Source organism: Athene noctua, chromosome 20 (assembly GCF_965140245.1).
Source record: "Athene noctua chromosome 20, bAthNoc1.hap1.1, whole genome shotgun sequence".
NCBI lineage: Eukaryota > Metazoa > Chordata > Aves > Strigiformes > Strigidae > Athene > Athene noctua.
Window position 1 is genome coordinate 13,179,950 of NC_134056.1, and position 18,446 is coordinate 13,198,395.

The window sequence follows — 18,446 nt, forward strand, 5'->3', positions numbered from 1 at the left end:
GTGCGTGCGGCGTGGCCGGCCTTCCTCCGAGCAGCCCTCAGCCGTCATCTAGGAGCCGGGGTGCAGGGCGGGGGGGTCGAACTCGGCCGGCAGGGTCCCGCCGTGGGGTGGGGGAGATGCTTGTCCCGGAGGAGGGTACGGGGGGAGGCCGCTGGGGGTTGGGCAGGTGGTGCAGGGCTGGACGCAGCGATGCCGTGTGCTGCAGGGGGGCAGCTGCGGCCCTCCGTCCCGGGAGGGGCTGCGGCACCGCGGGGAGCCCTGCGGGGGACGGGGGGTGTCCCGCGGAGGTGGCGCCTCGCCTTGGCGGGGGCCGGGGCTCGGAGGGGGCGGTGCATCGCCGCTGGGGCGGGCGGGGCCGAGCCGGGCTCTCGCCGGGGAGCGGCGGTGGCCGAGCCCAGGGCAGCGCGTTCTGCAGAGCCGGGCCCGGCGGGGCCGAGCCGGAGCGGGTGAGTCGGCGCTCGGGCCGGGCGGGGGGCGCTTCTCTTTCTCCGGGAGCGGAGCCGCCGCCCGCGGTCCCCGCTGTCCCCGGTACCGAAACCCTGCCCCTCGGATGGAACTTGAGCGAGCTCCGGGCGACACTCTTTTATCCTTAAAATCTGCTGGCTGCCCTGCCCCCTCCAAGGGATGGAGACCGAGCTGATTCTAGTCCCCAGAGCCCGCTTTGCGCTTTGTCCTAAAGCCTCCTGATAAGAGCGACTGAGCGGGCAGGGGAGGGGTAGAGCTGGTTCTGAGGCTGGTGGCGGGGGGCAGCAGCTCTGGGACGGAGCGGTTTGGTGCTTCTCTTGGCCTGGGCGGTCCTGAGCGGAGCCAGAGGCGGTTTCTCAGCTGCTGCCCCCAGGACCTGCTCCGTGGTCCATGGAGACCAGTGTCTCCAGTCTTAATCTGGAGAAGGGCTCTGGGCTTTTTGGAAGACTACAATAAACAAGTAGATCCCAAGGGGGGGGGAGGGGGGATAAAGTTGTGCTTGGTGTGGAGTTCCTAGGCAATCGGTCTGTGTCACCCTTCCCTATGCCCAAGCAAGTAATTTCACTTTGATGCTGCTCTGATGCTTCTTGCACGTACTGTGCACATGCTGCCTCAGGTTGCTTTGCTAAAGGAGAGATGTGTTTTCAGCCCGGTCTCTGCTCTGCAGAAAAGGTCCCTCTTCCCTTGCCCTTTCTTGGTGTGTCTGGTTTGGAGACATGAATCTGCCCCAGAGCAGCCCTAGGAGCAGGGCCCTGATGCGGCAAGGAATGGCTCAGGGCTGCTCAGGCAGCGTTCTCCCACATCTGTGACCAGCAGCTTCAGGGTCTCTTTCTTCCATTTCCCTGCCAAATTCAGCAATTCCAGTGCAGGAACAGTACCCAGGAGAGAGCATGCTCAAGCTGCCAGATCCTGCCTTCAGCTTCAATCCCAAATGTATCTTGCTTTTCTTTTTAAAAAAACCAAAACACCCGGACAACAGGGAAAACTGAATTGGAGGCTACGTAACAGCTGCATGCAAAATGTAGGTAAAGCTGTGGGGTAAACAAATGGTAAAAGGACAGCACAGAGGATTGCTGTTACCATGCAAGGTCTGTCACAGCATGGCGCAAGGGGCCAAACAGACACTGGCTGGAGCAGAAGCGTTCACAGCGGAGCTACCTGCACGTGGATGGTTATAAATCACAAAAGCAAGACAGTGCTCCTGTCTCTGAAGAGAAAGAATATAAAGCTAAGCTGGACCCAGCAGCGAGGCTGAAGGATGCCCCAGGCTGCAAAGCTGGGACATCAGCTCATCACGGGCTGGGCCTGTCAGCACTGGGAGCCCTGCAGGATCCCGCAGGGACCTCACCAGAGTGTCCTCGCCTGGCCCACGGTCCTTCCACAGGCAGGAGGTAAGGCTGAGTACTCGGAGTACCCAGCAGTACCTATTTGATTGTCCTTTTCCCATTGAATCTTACTCCGCTCTCACAGGAGTGTCGCTACTTGCACCTGGCAGGAACACTGTGTGAGGTGTGTTGCATCTGTGTTTCCAGCATCAATGTTCTGCTCCACCAGGCAAGGTCCTTGCACAGTAAATCCCGCATCAGCCCCCACTGCTGGTGCTTGCTGTTGATACTGTTGTTATTTTCTCTTTGAACTATTAGCCTGGTGATCATCAGGTTTGGTGCTTTCTAGTGACGATTCAGAGGATCCCAAAGCAATGTATAAGCTAAGGGTTTGAAACTGGGGGTCCTCTCTTAAGCAAAACACCTTTCTGCAGCAGTTAGCAAAGCTTTCAGGAGTATGTTCAGTATCTTCAGACTGCACCCACACGTACCTGCACGTGAGGAGTGGCACAGGAGTTACCTGGAGAGCATGGGGCATAAGTAGGGAAGGCCACTTACTGCAGAAGTTGTGATTTTTATGCCACCGCCCTGCTTCTTGCTGTATAGAGAAGCTTCTGCTTGTCTGCGTTGTGAGCTCAGAAGCTGCTTTTGTGCTGGGAACTGGCAGCCTGTTGGTTTCCTGGAGTCAGAGTTTAAAATTTTGGGGCCTTCAAAGAAAACACTTCAGGGTCTCCTACTGTTCAAATTAAGTCTTGCATAATCTCTCCTAAGGGCAGATTTTGCAATGGAAACGTTATGTAAAGCAGCAGCCTGGCTTTACATAAAGTAAGGCCATGAGGTTTTGGCTTGGACCACAGTTTCTGAGGCAACTTTGAGCACTGATGGCAAGTGCTTTGGCTCCTGCCCCGTCTGATCTTCAATGTGAGTGCTTCGTGCTAGAGGTGTACTTCTCTTGCCACTGAACTCGAAGTGTTGTGTTGCTGCTATTTAGCAGGTGGCTGTCTGGTGCTGTGCTCCTCCCATGCCCTCGGTGACAGCTGTGATTAGATGAGGTGCATGTACTGTGGGTCAGCTCCCTATTGCTGGAGTTACAGTGGGGTGGAAATGGGCCTTAATGTCCTGGGAGAGGTAAGCTGCACAAACTGTGTCTTCACCAGCCTCCTACTCCTTACTGCTTGGTTGCTGCCAGGGTTGCTGACTGCTGCCCTCCCTCCTTGGTGTGGAAGGGGGCAGCGAACAAACTGTGGTGTGCCGACCCACTGTGGGCATGAGCCTGCCCGCTGGGCAGTCTGTTCGAAGCACTGCTGCTCTGCCAGCGCCGGGCTGAGGGCTCTGCAGTCACGTTGGGGCATGTGGCATTCAGGCTCAGCACATCTGATTCTTGCTCCCTGTGCAGCGGACCATGCTACTGAGCTGTGCAACTTCTGGCCAAAGTATGTTTTGGAGCTAAAATTTTATGTCGTTTCAAAATCTTTATTGGGCAGATTCATAGAAGAAAATCATGCATTGAGAGTTACTCAGTACAAATCACTGTATCCCTGCTGTGCTGAGCTGCAAGTGAAAGCCCAGAAGGCAAATGAGCAGAGGCAGGTCTGTGAGCCCAGAGGTGAGGGGCACCCTTCTCGCCCCTTACATCTCATCCCACCTTGACACTGGCCTTGGGCAAGTCACTTAACTTACTTTTCTTATGTTTTAGCTTTTCCATCTGTTAGGGATAGCCAAGACTTTCTGCTTTGCAATAGTGGACTGGTATGAGATAACATCTGTATGGAGTTGGGATTGACTTAGGGGCTCAGTCTGCTGTGCTACACTGATAAGAAAATGCTCATCTCGGGAGCAAATCTATTTTTCTTCCCTTGGCCCTTTGGGAGCTTCTGAGTGATACCTTGTTCCCTGGAGAGAGACTTCATTCAGTGTCCCTGGCATTAGCTGGCTGTGACATTGGGTGCAGAGCTCTTGGAAGCAGCTTGCTTGCCTTGAGAAGCTTCTTATAACATGTGTTGTTATGCAGATACTGCTTGTTTGTATAGCATTACATGAAGAAATGGATTTGATGGGGGTAAATGATTGATTAATTTCCCTAGCAGGGGTAACCTGACTTTCTGAGGCATGCAGGAGAGCTGGGCAGCTTGTCAACTAGCTGAAGTTTGACTCCACAAGTCTCATGATTTTTAATAAGCTAGTGGTGGATTTGATACAGCAGCTGGTGGCAAGAGGAAGGCTCAGAGTAGAGAGGACAGAGAGGAGTCCTGGATGCTTGAGGAAAACTCATCTTGGGGTACTGCCCCTAAGACAGACAGACAAACCTCATGCTGACATAGCAGGATTTTCTCACTGTCCTTCACTCCCCTGGGAAGGACTCGTGTCCTGCAGGATGTATCCTGGAGGCTGTCAGAGCAGGGACTGTCTCCACTGCATCTGCACAGCCCAGCTGCAGGGGCTTGGGTGATGGACAAGTGCAGGGCAGGGATGTGGTATCCAAAAGTGTTGTGGAGATGCTGAACTTCTGAGAAAGCACTCGCCTGCAGTGCTGAGATGGTGTGGGAGTGTCAGCCCTGTGCAGCTGTGGGAGATTCAATATGTTAAGAGGCAAATCGACATCAGCTGGTCAGCTCTGCGCAGGCCTGGGAAGGAGCAAGGCTTTGAGGAGAAACAGGCCTTGGAAGAGAGATAAGAAACTGCCAGGCTGTGCTAAGGTGGCAGGGAAAAACAACGGTCAGCTGCAACGGTGAGCTGTGGAAAAGTACGGAACTGTCTGATGGGAGAGAGGGTTAATGGCTGTTTAGTTGCTGATCTGCTTATTATGAAGTGGGAGCTTGAATGAGAGCATAAGTATGTATTATTGTAGGAAGAAAAAGATTAAAGAAGGAAAACAGCCCCTGCCCTGCAGAAAGAAAGAAGAATGCTTTGACATGTGATTTTGACTGCTACAAGATGGGTCTGGTTACCTCCATCTCAAAACATGGCCTTTTAAATTATTTCTTACCTACTTACCTCATGCAGCCTCTGGCAGGTAGTTTACTGTGTACAGATGGCCCAGTGCCCACATGGTGCTGCCTTGCTGGCCTCCTGCCATCAGCAGCTCTTTCATGAAGTAGCTTTTTTTCTGAGCATGGATTAATCTGTTGCAGGGAAAAAAAAAAAAAGGTGAACGAACGTATCTGTGTTTGCAATTCAAAACCCTCTGCCACAGCTGAGACCTGGAGCTTCAGTCATGTTTCCTATAACACAGAGTCTTGAAGCCAGTGTGTTTTCTTGCGTGCCGGTTGGTGCAGCCAGGGTAGCAGAGGTGTGCAGTTGGCCAATGTGCCAGCATTGGCCGTCACACCAGCTCCTGGGAAGATTTGGATGTCAGAGACTGAGATATGGGCTGTCTGAAATGAGCCCTCTTCAATACCGGTGAATCTAAGAGGATTCGTTACCTCCTGACTTTCTCTGTATAGTGTGAGAGGGGGTGGTTTGTTTCTGTGCATGAGCTGCATAATGCAGTGAAAGCAGGTCTGAAAATGTGCTTTTCCAGTGTTGAGAAAGCTTCAAAGCACAACAGTCTCTGCCAAACCTGTTGAAATAATTTTGCTCTAGCTTTTTGCAGGAAGAGGGCTAAGAAGCAGAAAATGGTTTTTCTGCCCTGTATCTATGAAGGGCTGATAATATTTGCTCCAAATTATTTGTCCTTCATTAACTTGTTTTAAGCTGCCTGGAAAAATCAATCATTTAGCTGCTGAAGACCATAGCTGTAGTGTTGGGGATGAGCCAGCTGGAGTTGGTGGGGCTGCTGTGATTAATTTTCCACTGCTGGGAAAAATGTCTGAGATGCTCTAACTGGATTTTGGTTTTATCTACTGGGTATTTACTACAGTTCTGCTTTGGCTGGAGAGTGTAAAATGTGCAAGGGGAAATAAAATTTCTCCTGGGATGACCCTCTGAACCAGCAGGGTCCCACACCAGCTTTACCTGGCTGTCTGTCCTCTGCTGGATTCGGGTCTGCTGCTGAGATGCCTCTTGCTTCGGGACCCACCACCACCTTGTCCCTGCTGCCCTGCCCTGCCCAGCACAGGAGTGGCTTGGACCGAAGTGGCACATCCACAAGGGCTCTGGCAGTGAAAGGGCTGCGAATTATCTGGATGGTGCCCCAGAGGCTCCTGTAGATGGTAGAGGGAGAGAAACACATCCAGAATGGCATTAAGCTCCAACAGGGGAGGTTCAGACTGGACATTAGGAAAAAATTTTGTACTGGTCAGGCAGTGGAACAGGCTGCCCAGGGAGCGGGGGGAGGCACCATCCCTGGATGTCTTTAAGGGCCGTTGGGGTGAGCTGTGGGGGGATGTGGGGTAGGGGAGAACTTTGTAGAGTCGGGCTGAGGGTTGGACTCAGTGATCCCGAGGGGCTTTTCCAACCTGAATGATTCTGTGATTCAGAAGACAATTTGGGGCATGTTAAGTCCCTCTTCTGAGTGATTGCCTCTTCACTCCGGGGGCAGCCGAGCTGAAAGGGCTGGGGAATACGGATATTTTGGCATGCCTCAGCCCAGGGGAAGGTCTGCCCTTCCTCTCGTGCTGGATTAAAAGTTAATTAAAGTTACACTGGAGCCATCCCCTCAGGGAGGCACATGCATCTTGCCTGGCAGCAGGAGAGATAAATAGGCTGCTGAATTACGCAAGCTTTAAAATTCAGACAGCTGGGGCTCTGCCTGCTTGTGTGCCCACAGCTGGCTGCTCGCTGCCCCCCCTGGACCTGACGCCTGGGAGCAGCTCTTCCCCATTCTCTCAGCAGCTCTTTGGCTTATCTTTTTCCTTGAACTGTGACCTGCAAATTTGGAGAGGGGAAAAGTGATCTTTTTAGGAAGGGAATAGGGTGAATGATTTCTGTTTAACAGAAGGATGATACGATATCCCCAGAGCCTGGAGAATAGAGTCCAAGTGTTGCTGAATGGGGACGGGCATCAGGGCAAGGATGGGAACCTGTGACAGTGGAGTGAGGGAGGGATGCACAGCGAGGCTGTTTAATATACCTGTTGTGACTGAATACAGTGGGTTGTTTATTGGTTAAATAAGCCTGAGTTAAACCATTGCCACTGCTCTTTGGCTTTCCCTGCATGCTGATGTTTCTTGCATATGGCTGGTGCATCTGCAGAGCCTGTGGGCAGCAACAACAGCCCGTGCTCCTTCAGCTGAGGGATTGTCCTCTGCCAGAATGGGATTCTTAAATTAAAGACTGGATTTGCTTTGTTTTAATTCTTGTTGTTTACCTCGTGTGTCTTTCAGCTGCTGTTCATCTCTGCCCAAACAGCTGCTGTCAGCAGAAGGGCAAACTAAAGCCCGGAGTGTCAAGGGTATTTGGGGCCCAGGGTCACCTCTCACCAGGTTTACTTCTTGAAGTGGGCTGCCTCGTCCAAGCAGGTCTCCCTGGTGGTTTTAAGAGTCACTGGAGAAAGACCAGCACTTCCCAAGGAAGACTGCTCCCACCTCCTAGGGTATCCTTCTGCAGTGTCCTCGTCACTGGCAGGGCACAGGCTGTGTCCCAGCTAGCACAGGTGCTTTTGGGTGTCGGGGGTGGGGGGGGTGGGCACCATCCCAGCAACCAAGTGTCAGAGCCCAGCCTGTAGCAAGATTCCTCTGCCCTGGAGACATAGGTATGCCCATGGCTGTGCTCCCACCGTCAGGAGCCCCTCGAGCATCCCCTGAGCCCTGCAGGGCAGAGCAGTGTTCCCCGCTCTGCAATTACCATAATGGCCAGATCTCTGACACCTGACACACGGAGCCCTCACTCTTCTGTTGGCAGCTTCAAGACTCCTGGCAGCTGTAATGCCCAGGATCCCTAATGGACCATGGCTTATTTCAGGTCCCCTGTTTCAGGACTGCATTTGTTTCTTGAGTGCTAGTTTCAACTGAACCCTCTGCTCTGTCTATGCACGTGCCAAAGAATGGAATGGAGCAGTTTAAAGAGCTTATTCTGGTTCCCATTTGTGCTCCATTTAAATGTTGAGCACATTTAAATGTTGAGCACACCTGTGCTTGGTGCCATACCATGAGAGGTGGGCCCATGGTGATTGTGGTACTCTTTGGACAGCCCTGGACTTAAAATGAAACTCTGCTCACCTGAGAGTGGTGAGTGGGACATGTAGGTGATGAATGAGTGTTTTTCATGCCTCATGAACCAGGGGTTGATTTGCTCTTCCTTCAACTGATCAAGCCCCTGAGATGTCTGGAGAATGTACCACCTTCCATCCTGTGTTGCTGGATGCCACCACTCAGAGGTGGTGGCAAGTGATTATTTGTAAGTGAATGTGGGACCAAGAGACTGTCTGGAGTCAGAGAGGGGGCACAGCAGATGTTCCTTTACTGGCTGGCTGCAGCTGGCTCAAAAGCCTCTGGTCCAGCCCTGGAGACACAGATGCCCTGTGTTGTGTCCATGGCTGTCTACCTCCCCTCTTGGCTGCCGGATGCTGCTGAGTGTGGCTTTCCTGTAGAAACAGGGCAGCAACATGTCCTGCAGGGCTCCCCCCTTCTTAATCCCCAGCTTGATGCAAATATGGCTTTGGGTGAATGTCAGCAAAGAGCCATTTGTACTGCACCTTCCCCAGCACCTGACTCCTGCTCAGGGTGCTTTTGCATTGATCAGGAGGAAATGAAGCTCTGGAAAGACCTGGCAGCTGGGCTCTGCTGGCTCTGCACTGACTCAGCTTCCAAGGGGCTCTGTCCAAGGCTGCTCTGTCCTGCCTGAGTGTGGGCCAGCCAGGAAACACGCCTGTCCTCAGCTACTGTACTTTGCTGTAGATGAGAGCACTTCCCAGTTCAAGTCCAGGCTGCAGAGGGAAGCGCAAGTCCACCCCACCTGCCTCCTCACCCGTGAGCTGGCACTGGAGGTCCTGGTGGTGATGCACATTGAGGACTCAGCTGGCTGAGGATAAACCCTGCATAAATGGTTTTCAGCTGAATTGATGCCTAATTAAAGCAGTGGGACTGTGTATCGAAGCAGGCATGTGACAGTGGCTAGCACATCTCCTGTGTGACAGGGCAGGGGGGCAGCTGGGCAGGATGCTTTTGCTGAGGCAGTACCATGGCCTTCATCTTCAGCCCAGGTGCAGGGTCCTTGTGCTCAGAGGGTCCCAGGCCAGACCTTCCACTGTGCTTGGGATCATGACAAGAGGGGGAAATGGTGGGAAGTGGTTGTCTCTGGGGCAGCTGTTGCTCATGAGCCTCTAGCTCTGGTAGCCCTTGCCCCATTTTGCAAGTTCTGTGTGGGTTAAGAGCCAGTCCTTGTCCTGAAAGGCTGAAAAAAGTCAAGAAGAGAAAGGAGGACGAAAGGTGATGCCACAGAGATCCTGGTTGGGGCTGTAGCCCAGGTGTTCTGAATCAGCTCTTTACTGGGCTGTGCCACTTCTGCAGGATTTTTCTGTGCTGTATATGGTGACTCTGGTGTCTGCCTACTTAAGTTTTAAGTCAAAGATCTTAAAATGTTTAATTCAGTTTATCGTGGTCAGTGTTTTCCTAGGAACAGCCTCAAAAGAGCAGGGTTTCGTGGTCCTTCCAGGCTGTCCCTGTCCCCAGTGGCAGCCAGCACCACAGTATGACAGGATGCCACAAGGACCCATTGGTCTCTTTCTTCCATGATTCACTGGGAGTCTGTGGATACAGCAGTCAACAGGAGGTGGGTCCCCATTAGTTATTCTACACCCAACTCATCCCCTTGTCCCTGAGGGGTGGAGATATGGCTGGAGCATGAGTCTCAGGTCTGCTGGGTCATCTCTGAAATGGTGTTGGGGCAGTTCTCTGAATTTGAACCATTTGCTGATGGTTTTCTGTGTGTAAAATCAAGTTTCTTCCCACCCAGCTCCCAAAGTGCAAAGCCCAGTTAATGCCCTCTAATCATCCCCAAAATGAAGGAATTAAGGGAATTTGGTGCTGTTTCTATTCAGTGGTTTTTTTGTGGGTGTTTCATGAGCTGGAAGAAGTGAAATGATGTCCAGTGGTTTGAAAAGAGATAGACTGGGCTTAGTAAAGACCTACTCACCGGGTGTGGTGAGAACTTGTGTGGGAAGCTCAGCAGGGTAGCCTTTGCATTGCTCAGAAACGGCTGGCAAAGAGCATGTACGACTCCAGCAGCTTCCTGAACAGACAGGTTTCACCTCTGTGGCGAGCACAGTGCATGGCCATCTCCAGCCCGGTGCCTTCTTATAGACAGGAGGTAGCAGATGCGTTGGGAGACTAAGCAAGGCTTGCAGGGGAGGACCCAAGGGGGAGGAAACCATGTTCTCCCTGACGAGGAGTGGGGCTGGTTGTTGCATATGAGCTTTTCCATGCTGAGATACCAGAATGTCTTGCAAAACCAGCAAAGTGCTGTTACTGCCTTTTGGCACTTGAGGAGGGACGGACACAGAGGGGTGTGTTCATTCACTGTGGGGTGATCCACCAGCGTGATCCGTGGCGGGCAGCCTAAGCCTTTATTCTATTTTAGGACTCTGGCCATCTGCACTGAGAAAAATCATTGAGATAAAAATAATTTCATAGCTTCTGGGAACAGCACAGAGTGGTTGAGTTTTGAGATTTGTTTCTTTGGGGTTTTGGTTGGAAACCCCAAAGATAAAGGGCATGGCTTTCACGTGCTGTGGAACACATTTGGGTTTCCAAGAGCCTTGCCCTTTGTGGGCTGCTTGGCAGTATGGTCTCCACCTCCCTCCCCAGTCCCTCTACAGCCTCTAGCCCTCATCCCTGGGCTGTAACAAGAAGCAAATTATGGTTATTGCTATTAGATGATGCCTCAAACATTTCAGCAGTAAGGTCACGGAGTCTTTACTCATCCTAATGCGTTTTTCTTGATGGAGAGGGTGGGCTGGAGATGTTCTAGCAGCTCAAACGCTTGACAGTTCCCACACGCTGAGCTTCCTTTTAAACACCCACATACCCTGCTCTGCTTTTTCATTTGTATAGCATCAATTAAATATCAGGGGAGAATGAAGGAAATTTATAAATATGCTGGTGAAATAAGTGCCATATGAGGGTCTTGTACCATGAGTCTTCAGAATTAAAATGAAAATCAAAGAAAATCCGTGAAGAGTGTAGCAAAGGGAGCAGAGATAGATAGTAAATATGTGGGCTTAGGCTTATGACTGCCAAGTTGTTACAACTATTTTTTTTCCTACTCTTTCTTTTCTGCACCTTTCCATCTCAAAGGAATCCATGTGCCTTGTCAATCATCATTCATTTTGAAAGGTGAGCCAACGTGAAGCCTTCTCTGCTGACTGCCCTGCAGAGTGTGTCTAAATGTCTTTATGCATTCTGGCCTGATGAGTGTTTACCAGTTTTGTGAAAGCCATTTCAAGTGAGACTTGGTTCACTGGGTGTGGGAGCAATGGAGGTGGCGATCAGGGCTCCTTAGATGAGGAGGGAATCAGCTGTGTCTGCATTCCCCTCTCGACTTGTCTTGTGGGGAAGGTGCAAGTTGGTTGCTGGAGGAGCCAGTCCCTCTCCACTTATATTCAAAAATATTCATTGCTAAAGCTAAAGTTACAGCCAAATTACAGATGGCTAATCTCTTCCTTGAAAGCCTTGGGGAAATACTGATTTTTAGGGACAGAAGATCTAAAGAGCTTGTCTCCCCCTTGTAGGTAGCATCAGCCATAGATTTTCACCTGGAAACTTTATGCTTTTTAGTGAGATTGCTTTCTGAATAACATGCATGTTGTTTATAAATTAAGTGGGATCAAGACTGTGTCCTGATCAGGTCTTCCAATGCTTACGTCCTCCCTCAGCATGAAGTCTTTTAACTATTTCAGATTTCAAGAGGGATTTGTGTCACAGGGTGGCCACTTCAAACAAAGACCTATACTTACCTGTGCCAAGAACCTGCTGTCCTCTTGGATCATCTGAGTTCCCATTTACTGGATCTTACAATGCCCTCGTCCCTATTACTCGGCATTTTTCCCCTCAGCAAAAGGATACTTTAACTATCTTGTGGCTTTCCTCTGTGGAAGCAGATTTCCCAGTTTTAGATCTTTCCTAAGGTTTCTTTTTTACCTGGCAAAGGATAGGTTTGGAATCAAAGCAGCTAAATCAAAGCTGAGATTGCAATCCAGGGTGTGATCCTGGCCCTATGCGCATGATGCTGTCCCAGGAGGGCAGGATTTTGTTCAGATCTGTGGCTCACAGATGTCCTGGTTGACAGCAGCATAATAAGCACTTGAATTTGCAAAGTGAAAATTATTTATCCTGCCTGTAACTTACCCTGAGTTTTTTACTTTCTGGGCTGTATTTATTGATTTCATTTTATGAAAAATGTGTTTGTGCTCAAATGAAATCAAGTATCCCTTTTTCCCTGCTGCGTAAATTACTTTAATTTGCTTTGTTGTGGAGAGGAATTTGCCTTCCTGATTCTGTTGTGAGGTTTGTTGTTGTTTTTTTTTCCAACAGAAAATTGTTTTTTTGACTGGAGAGATCAAGTTTACGGGTGTTAGTGTGAGGGAAACAACCAAGCTTAGACTAAATGTTCTCATGTATGTGAGGGGAAAAAAAAAAAAAGCTAATTGCTAACTTGTGTGACAGTGGCATCCAGGAAAAGCCATCTGGTCCTCATTGATGCTGGGAGCTACTGGCTGCAGAGCTGTTCCCGACATCCTCATGCTGGTGAATGTCACTGTTTTATCTGTGGGAAACCATCCTCTCACTGTGCAGCAGGAGCCGTGGTCTGTCTTTAGCCTCCTCCCCAAGCCAGGAGTATTCAGGAAATACTTCTTCCATTTTTTTGTGGGTCAAAAGCTCAAAGATACTGATGACATATTTTTAGGGATCAGCAACATAGTATGGTCAGCAAATCCATTTTGGTTTTGTTTGACCTACTACATTTTCTTTATGCTACAAGAAGGTTTGCTGGTGTCTGTTATAAAAAGCCAGAATGGAAGAAAGTCTATTTCTGTTGACAGAGATAAATGCTGAGTAACTCTGCTGAGGTGTTTTGTTCATCTGTCTTAGACAGATGATCTCATCTAATGTCACCGTCATTATCCGGCTTTGCTTTGCATTTTCACCTGGGAGCTGAGGAGCACTCCTCCCGCATCTGCCTGAGCCAAGCGCGGGCAGGGCAGGATGGAGGCGGCCGGAGGGAGCATTGCCCATACACCCCACGCGTGCGTTGCAGGAGAAAACTACTCAACTCCTGTGATTTAAACCATTTGGGGACTGAAGTAATTTACTGATTCATTGGTGAGGTATAAACAACTGGCTGTTAGTGAAGCATCAGGATCGTTATCAGCAATGCAACCCCAGTGCTAGACACTTACAAAATGTTGATAAGCACCTGCAGGTTTCTAAACATCCTTCTGTACCTGATCCTCCCCAGGCCAAATCCTGCACGCGTGTGCACATGTGCACACATACACAGTCAGTGCACACCCCTTTCTCCACCAGAAGGGTGGGTTCGACGTTTTTGGACCCCAGTTCTGGCACCCAGTGCTGGCACCCTGCTGTCCTGGCAAAGATACTTTGCACTGATCCCACTCCGGGGTTTTTGGACGGCATGTTAGTAAGCAAAAGGTCTTACATGCTGTTCCTCAGGGCAAGGTCCCAGTCATCAGGCATTGGGCTTGTGGTCCAGGGCACTGCCTGGGGCTGGTTCAGCCTCCCAGGTACTAGCAGAGGAGGCTGGGGAGAAGATCTCTGCTTTCCTGATGATGGGAAGAAAAGCCTGGAACCAGTGGCAGGGGAGGGAGGTTTGCCCTTTGGTGGCTGAGGGGAGGACGAGTCTATGCTTCCCTTTTTTTCAGGAAAATTGGCTGTCTAGAAGCAGGGTTTGAAGCCCAGCGTTTGCATCCTCACAGCAGAGCCTGGGTCTGGACAGACGCCTGGGGCTGTGTCTGGCTGTGCGCGGGTCTGGGGCGGTGGGTCTGCTGGGTGGGTGGTGGCTTGCTTGGGAGCCGTGGGTGCTGCATTGCTGAACCCCTCATACCTGCCTGCTCCTGCCAGGCGCTTCCCCAGGCTGAAGCCAGCCGTGGTGGTGAGGCCAGAGCCAACCTTTGCCTGCACGATTGCTCTCGCAGGGTGCTTGCACAGGGGCAGTTATGGCCTTTTTGCCAGCCCTGGGAGCTGCTGGAGCCTTGCTGAGCCTGTGGCATGGCAGCAAGTGTGGGAAGCCCAGCGAGCCCTCCTGGGGAGCCAGACCCTTCCCCATGGGGTGTGGGTGCCTCTCTGGTGTCTACAGTTGAGGAAAGCCTGTTGGAAGACAGTGTCCCAGGTCTGCTTTTCAAATTTCATGTTTTTATCTGGTGAGGAGTGGGTTCCCTTCAATGACAGCCTACAGCATCCAAGCATTTCCCAGCTGCCTGTGAGCTGCTTCCTCGGTGCTTCTTGTCACCCTGGGGACCTGGGAGGTACGTGTTGGCTGCTGTGGGTGCAGCTGAAAGCTTGGGGACCTGGGCTGTTTCCCCAGAGGGTGGTGGAAGCCAGTGGCTCCATCTCCCCTCTCCCTGCATGCAGGGCCGCCTTGAAGGGGATGAGCCTCCTTCTGTGCCTGAGCCTGCTCTCCCCATTGTGGGTTGAATTCGAGTTGGGAGCACTGGGAATATGGGCAGCAGTCCCAGCACTTCGACTGCTCAGACAAAAGCACTGCTTTGGGTGCTCTAACCCTTGCTGGTGATGCGAGGATGGACCCTGCCCTGCTGCCTGGGCTGCAGGCTACCCCCCCAGGACTGCTCCTCCTGCTCCCTGTCCTTCTCCCACCCTCTCCTCCTCCCTCCCCGGCTCCTAGGAAGCCTTCAATAAATCCTGGCATTTTGAAAGGCCATTTTCTCCCTCAGCCTACGTGTCAGCACTAATCTGGGGACAAACAGCTGCAATTATAAAAAGAATATAAAGACTCACCTCCTACTCAGTGGCATAACGCAAGTGGCCGTTCCCGGCATGCTGGGGATGCTGCAGGGATTTCTTTGCTGGACAAAGAGGCAATTGATGAACTAGGTCATGGCGGGACGAGATTGTACATGGGAAAAGTACCCAACAGAGAGGCCTCTGAAAAGGAAACCATTCCCCGTGGAAGGGGCAGCCCCAGGCAGCCTGTCTTGCCTGAGGGGACCTGTCATGCCTGTGCCCGGGTCACCCTGCAGGCAAGAGGGGCTCTGGGTGGGTGTGCTGCTCCTGCTCTGCTGAGGAAAGGCTCCTCTTTCTTTTGTTACTAAAGAGTGCTGAAGTGGAGGGAGAGGCTTTCAGAGCCTGCTGAGTGTGTCTCTGAGCAGCAGTTGAAGGTCCTCATAGTTCTGCCAGCGAGGGACTGGAACTCCGGGGTGATGTTGGGGCTTGCTGCGTAACTGTCTCCATCCACACAACAGGAGAGGGCAAACCTGTTCCCAGGATTGGGGGCAGCAGTGGGTAAAAGCCTGAGAGTTCATCTTCAAAGACGGGTTTGATGCTTAGGGCATCCCTTTGCCATTCCTTGTCCGTGTTTCGTTGGCAGCCTGGGGTCAGCACGATTCAGCAGATCCTGTTGGTGTCCCCTTATGCCCTGGCCAGATGTGCAGGATGTGGAGGACCCCCTCGGTGTCTTGCTGACTGTGAAGCACCACTTGTCTGGCCTGGAGCTGCAGCACCTCCCATGTCCGCTCTCCTGCTCGGTGGCCCTGCATGCTGAGCATGGCCTTGGGCAGTAAAAGCCCTTTGCTGCACCCTGCCACCACCTTGTGCTGGTGCCTTGCAGAATCTGGATGATTAAGGTAACGCCTTCAGTGACACAGCCAGAGCGGGGTGGCTTTAGCAGCACTGAGTGTGACTGATGTGGGTCCTGTCCACTGCTTTTGCATGAGCCTCTTCCTTTGTGCCAGTGTGCAGCACCTGGGTGCAGACTGGATGGGAGGAGGCTGGGCTGGGTTCAGTTTCAGATGGTGATGGCTGTCAGGAGCAGTGACTGTCCCAAGGCAAAAATCTCCAGGCATGTCCCTGCAGCTGCATCCTGTCATGGGATGCTCCTTGGTTGCCTGTCCTTGGGTCAGAGCAGGGATAAAGCTGTGGCCCTGTAACCTCTTTCATGTGCCCTGCCGGATCTGAGTGCTCTTCACTGATCGTGGCCATGGGCTCCCCTGTTCATGAGCAGTTCTGGGGCTTTGTTCCTGCAGGTGTTTGCTGTGCAGTCAGGTAGGAGCCCATCTGTCATGTTGATTTTGCTGGGACTGGGTTCCTGCAGTCTGTGTGGGACTGTCCTGTGGTAGCAACTTTGGGGTCTGGATTCTTTCAGAAGATTGTGCTGATGTTCCCCTGTGTTGCAGCTCCTTGAGTCTCAGCCTGGAGCTTGTCTGCTGCTTGCGTTGAGAATCTCTGCCCTGCTCAGTACTGTCTGTCTGCCTACCCCATGGCCCAGCCCTTCTCTCTTCGTGAATTCCTGCCCTGCTTAGCCCTGCCACCACATCTGTCTGTCCCCCCTTGGCAGCTCTCTCTTTGGATCTTGGCTGAACTGTGGGTGGATGAGTTGGCCAGTGAAAATATTTTATGCACATCTCAGTACGGATTTTGCCTTGCCCTGTAGAAGCAAAGTAGCCATGCAATAATCTGTGGGATCAAGGGATGCTGATACAGCTTCTTGTTCGGTGCAAGACCTAGGACAGAAACCAAGAGAGGGCAGAGTTTACCTTTGCTTCAGCTGGAAGTGTTGACCCTTTGTTGACTGTTGTCTCATCTGGTTACAGTCTGGCAAAGCAGCTTGCCAGGCCCCCGGGAATCAGCACGTCCTGTCAGTGGAAGGTGCTCAGACAGTGCTGTAGCATACCAACAGTTTTTTACAATTATCCAGAAGTAGGTGCTTTATTTGCCTCGCTCAGGGTGTCAGAAGCCCATTTACCCTGGATTTGCCTCTCCTGCATTTTTTGAAGTAACTAGAAGCAAATGATGCAAGAGAAGGGGAAGGATGGCATATGGCTTTGGAGGAGTGTGAGCCTTGTGCTGTAAAAGGCAGAAAGAGGAATGGGGGCAGGTAACTGGAGAGGGAATTTTGAGAATTAGAGCAGTGAAAAAGGAAGACAAGTTAGCAGAGGCACTTGAGGTTTGGAGTCAAATTCAAGATGCACAGACAGGAGGAGGGTTGCTGGGGCATTTCCTTGTTCTGTGACTCTTTAGGGCTTATAATGAAACTGTGGGCATCTCTAAGTGAGGACCCTTTTAAAAATGAGTGTTTCCTGCTAGCACACTGTAGTCATGACCCTCTGTCTGCAATAGCAGCTAAGCCCTGTCTAGAACTTGGGTAACAAATGTGGCATTAGTATGTGGCACATGACCTATGCTAAAAGCCCGGTTTAGACAGTGTCTTTTAACCCAAGCTGGCTGAGCAAGACTGAGTCCCCTGGGCTACACTATCACGTGTTGAAGGTGATGCATCCTATCTGTCATAAACCTTTAGAAGGTATAAGTGAATATATGCTATTTTGACATATCACAGAATCAACTAGGTTGGAAAGGACCTTGAAGATCGTCCAGTCTGACTGTTAACCCAGCACTGACTGTTCCCAACTACACCGGATCCCTCAGCGGTATGTCGACTACACCATATCCCTAAGCGCTGACATCTTTAAGTCCTAGTCTAAAGAAGTCCAAATCCAACCTGCATAAAACAAGCCTAAGCCCAAGGTGACTTATCCAGGTGACAGTGCCCATGAGTGCTTCCCAGTGCAATGTTTGCTGCAGGGTGCGTCATCTCAGTGCCTCATCTCCTCTCTCTCTGTTCCTGAGGCTTCATCTAGTCCTGGTGCAGGTATTTGTTTGATGTCCAAATGCTGCTGTTGGCTCATTGTGAAATACACTGTGTTTTAGCTGCTGCCCCCATGATGTGCGAGGCAGGGCTGATCGCCCCGGAGCCCTCCTGCCCTGGGCAGTACTATGGCGACTCATCCCACACCTACCACCATGTGGACCGCTGGCAGAGGCTCCGCACGGCTGTCAGGAAGCTGGAGTTCTGGGAAAACTTCAACGCCGAGCTGATAGGCAGCGGCTTCTTCTCCAAGGTCTACAAGGTAAACTGTCCTGCAGGCAGCCTGCAACCTGTGTGAGGGCAGCTGAGCCGCTGCTGAGGCTGTATAGATGGTGCCTCACCTGAGGAACCTGTCCCCAACCTTATTTCCTCATCTTCATCCCTCCCAGCTCACTCTGGCAGGTTGGATGGGGTGAGGAAGGAAAGGACATCTCCCTCTGTACACCTAGCACGTGGCCTTTGCACATCTCCCTTTCCATAGTGAAAAAGGAGATGGGAAGACTTGATCAGTCAGTGTTCACTGATACTGTCACCTGGCCGTACAGCAGGCTTGTCAGGGAGCTCAACTGGGTATTGGATGAGATTAGGGGATATTTATGATCTGTGCAGGTTTTGTTGTCAAAACTGTAGCAAAATATGTAGAGACAAAGAATGTAAAATTAAGCTGTGTGTGTCTCCCAGAATATCTGCCACCCACACCCCATGGAGACGCCAGCTCTGTCACCTCTCTCCGGCTGCTGCCCTGCCTTACGGTGATGCTGGGGAAGAGCAGGGGACCTGGGGCAGGGTCAGACTGGGAGAGGCTGCTGACCCGTCCACTTCTGCCTCTGCTGCCTTCATGTCAGGAGACCCATAGCTCCCTGCAGGCCAGTGCGTGATGCAGATGGTGTGTCACCAAAGTAAAACTGCTTTTTTCACTGGGGCTGTTGTGAGTCACTT

General features: G+C 51.5%; 1 protein-coding gene across 1 annotated transcript in view; it reads left to right on the forward strand.

Moving 5' to 3' along the window:
• The first annotated feature begins 350 nt into the window (after positions 1-350).
• LOC141968844 (dual specificity testis-specific protein kinase 1-like) overlaps positions 351-18,446 on the forward strand; it is a 31,794-nt gene continuing 13,698 nt past the window's right edge. Inside the window, exons 1-2 of the mRNA XM_074924047.1 lie at positions 351-446; positions 17,570-17,769. Of these exons, the coding sequence (XP_074780148.1) occupies positions 17,581-17,769 (189 nt within the window). The 5' untranslated portion in view covers positions 351-446; positions 17,570-17,580. The remainder of the gene's footprint in view (positions 447-17,569; positions 17,770-18,446) is intronic.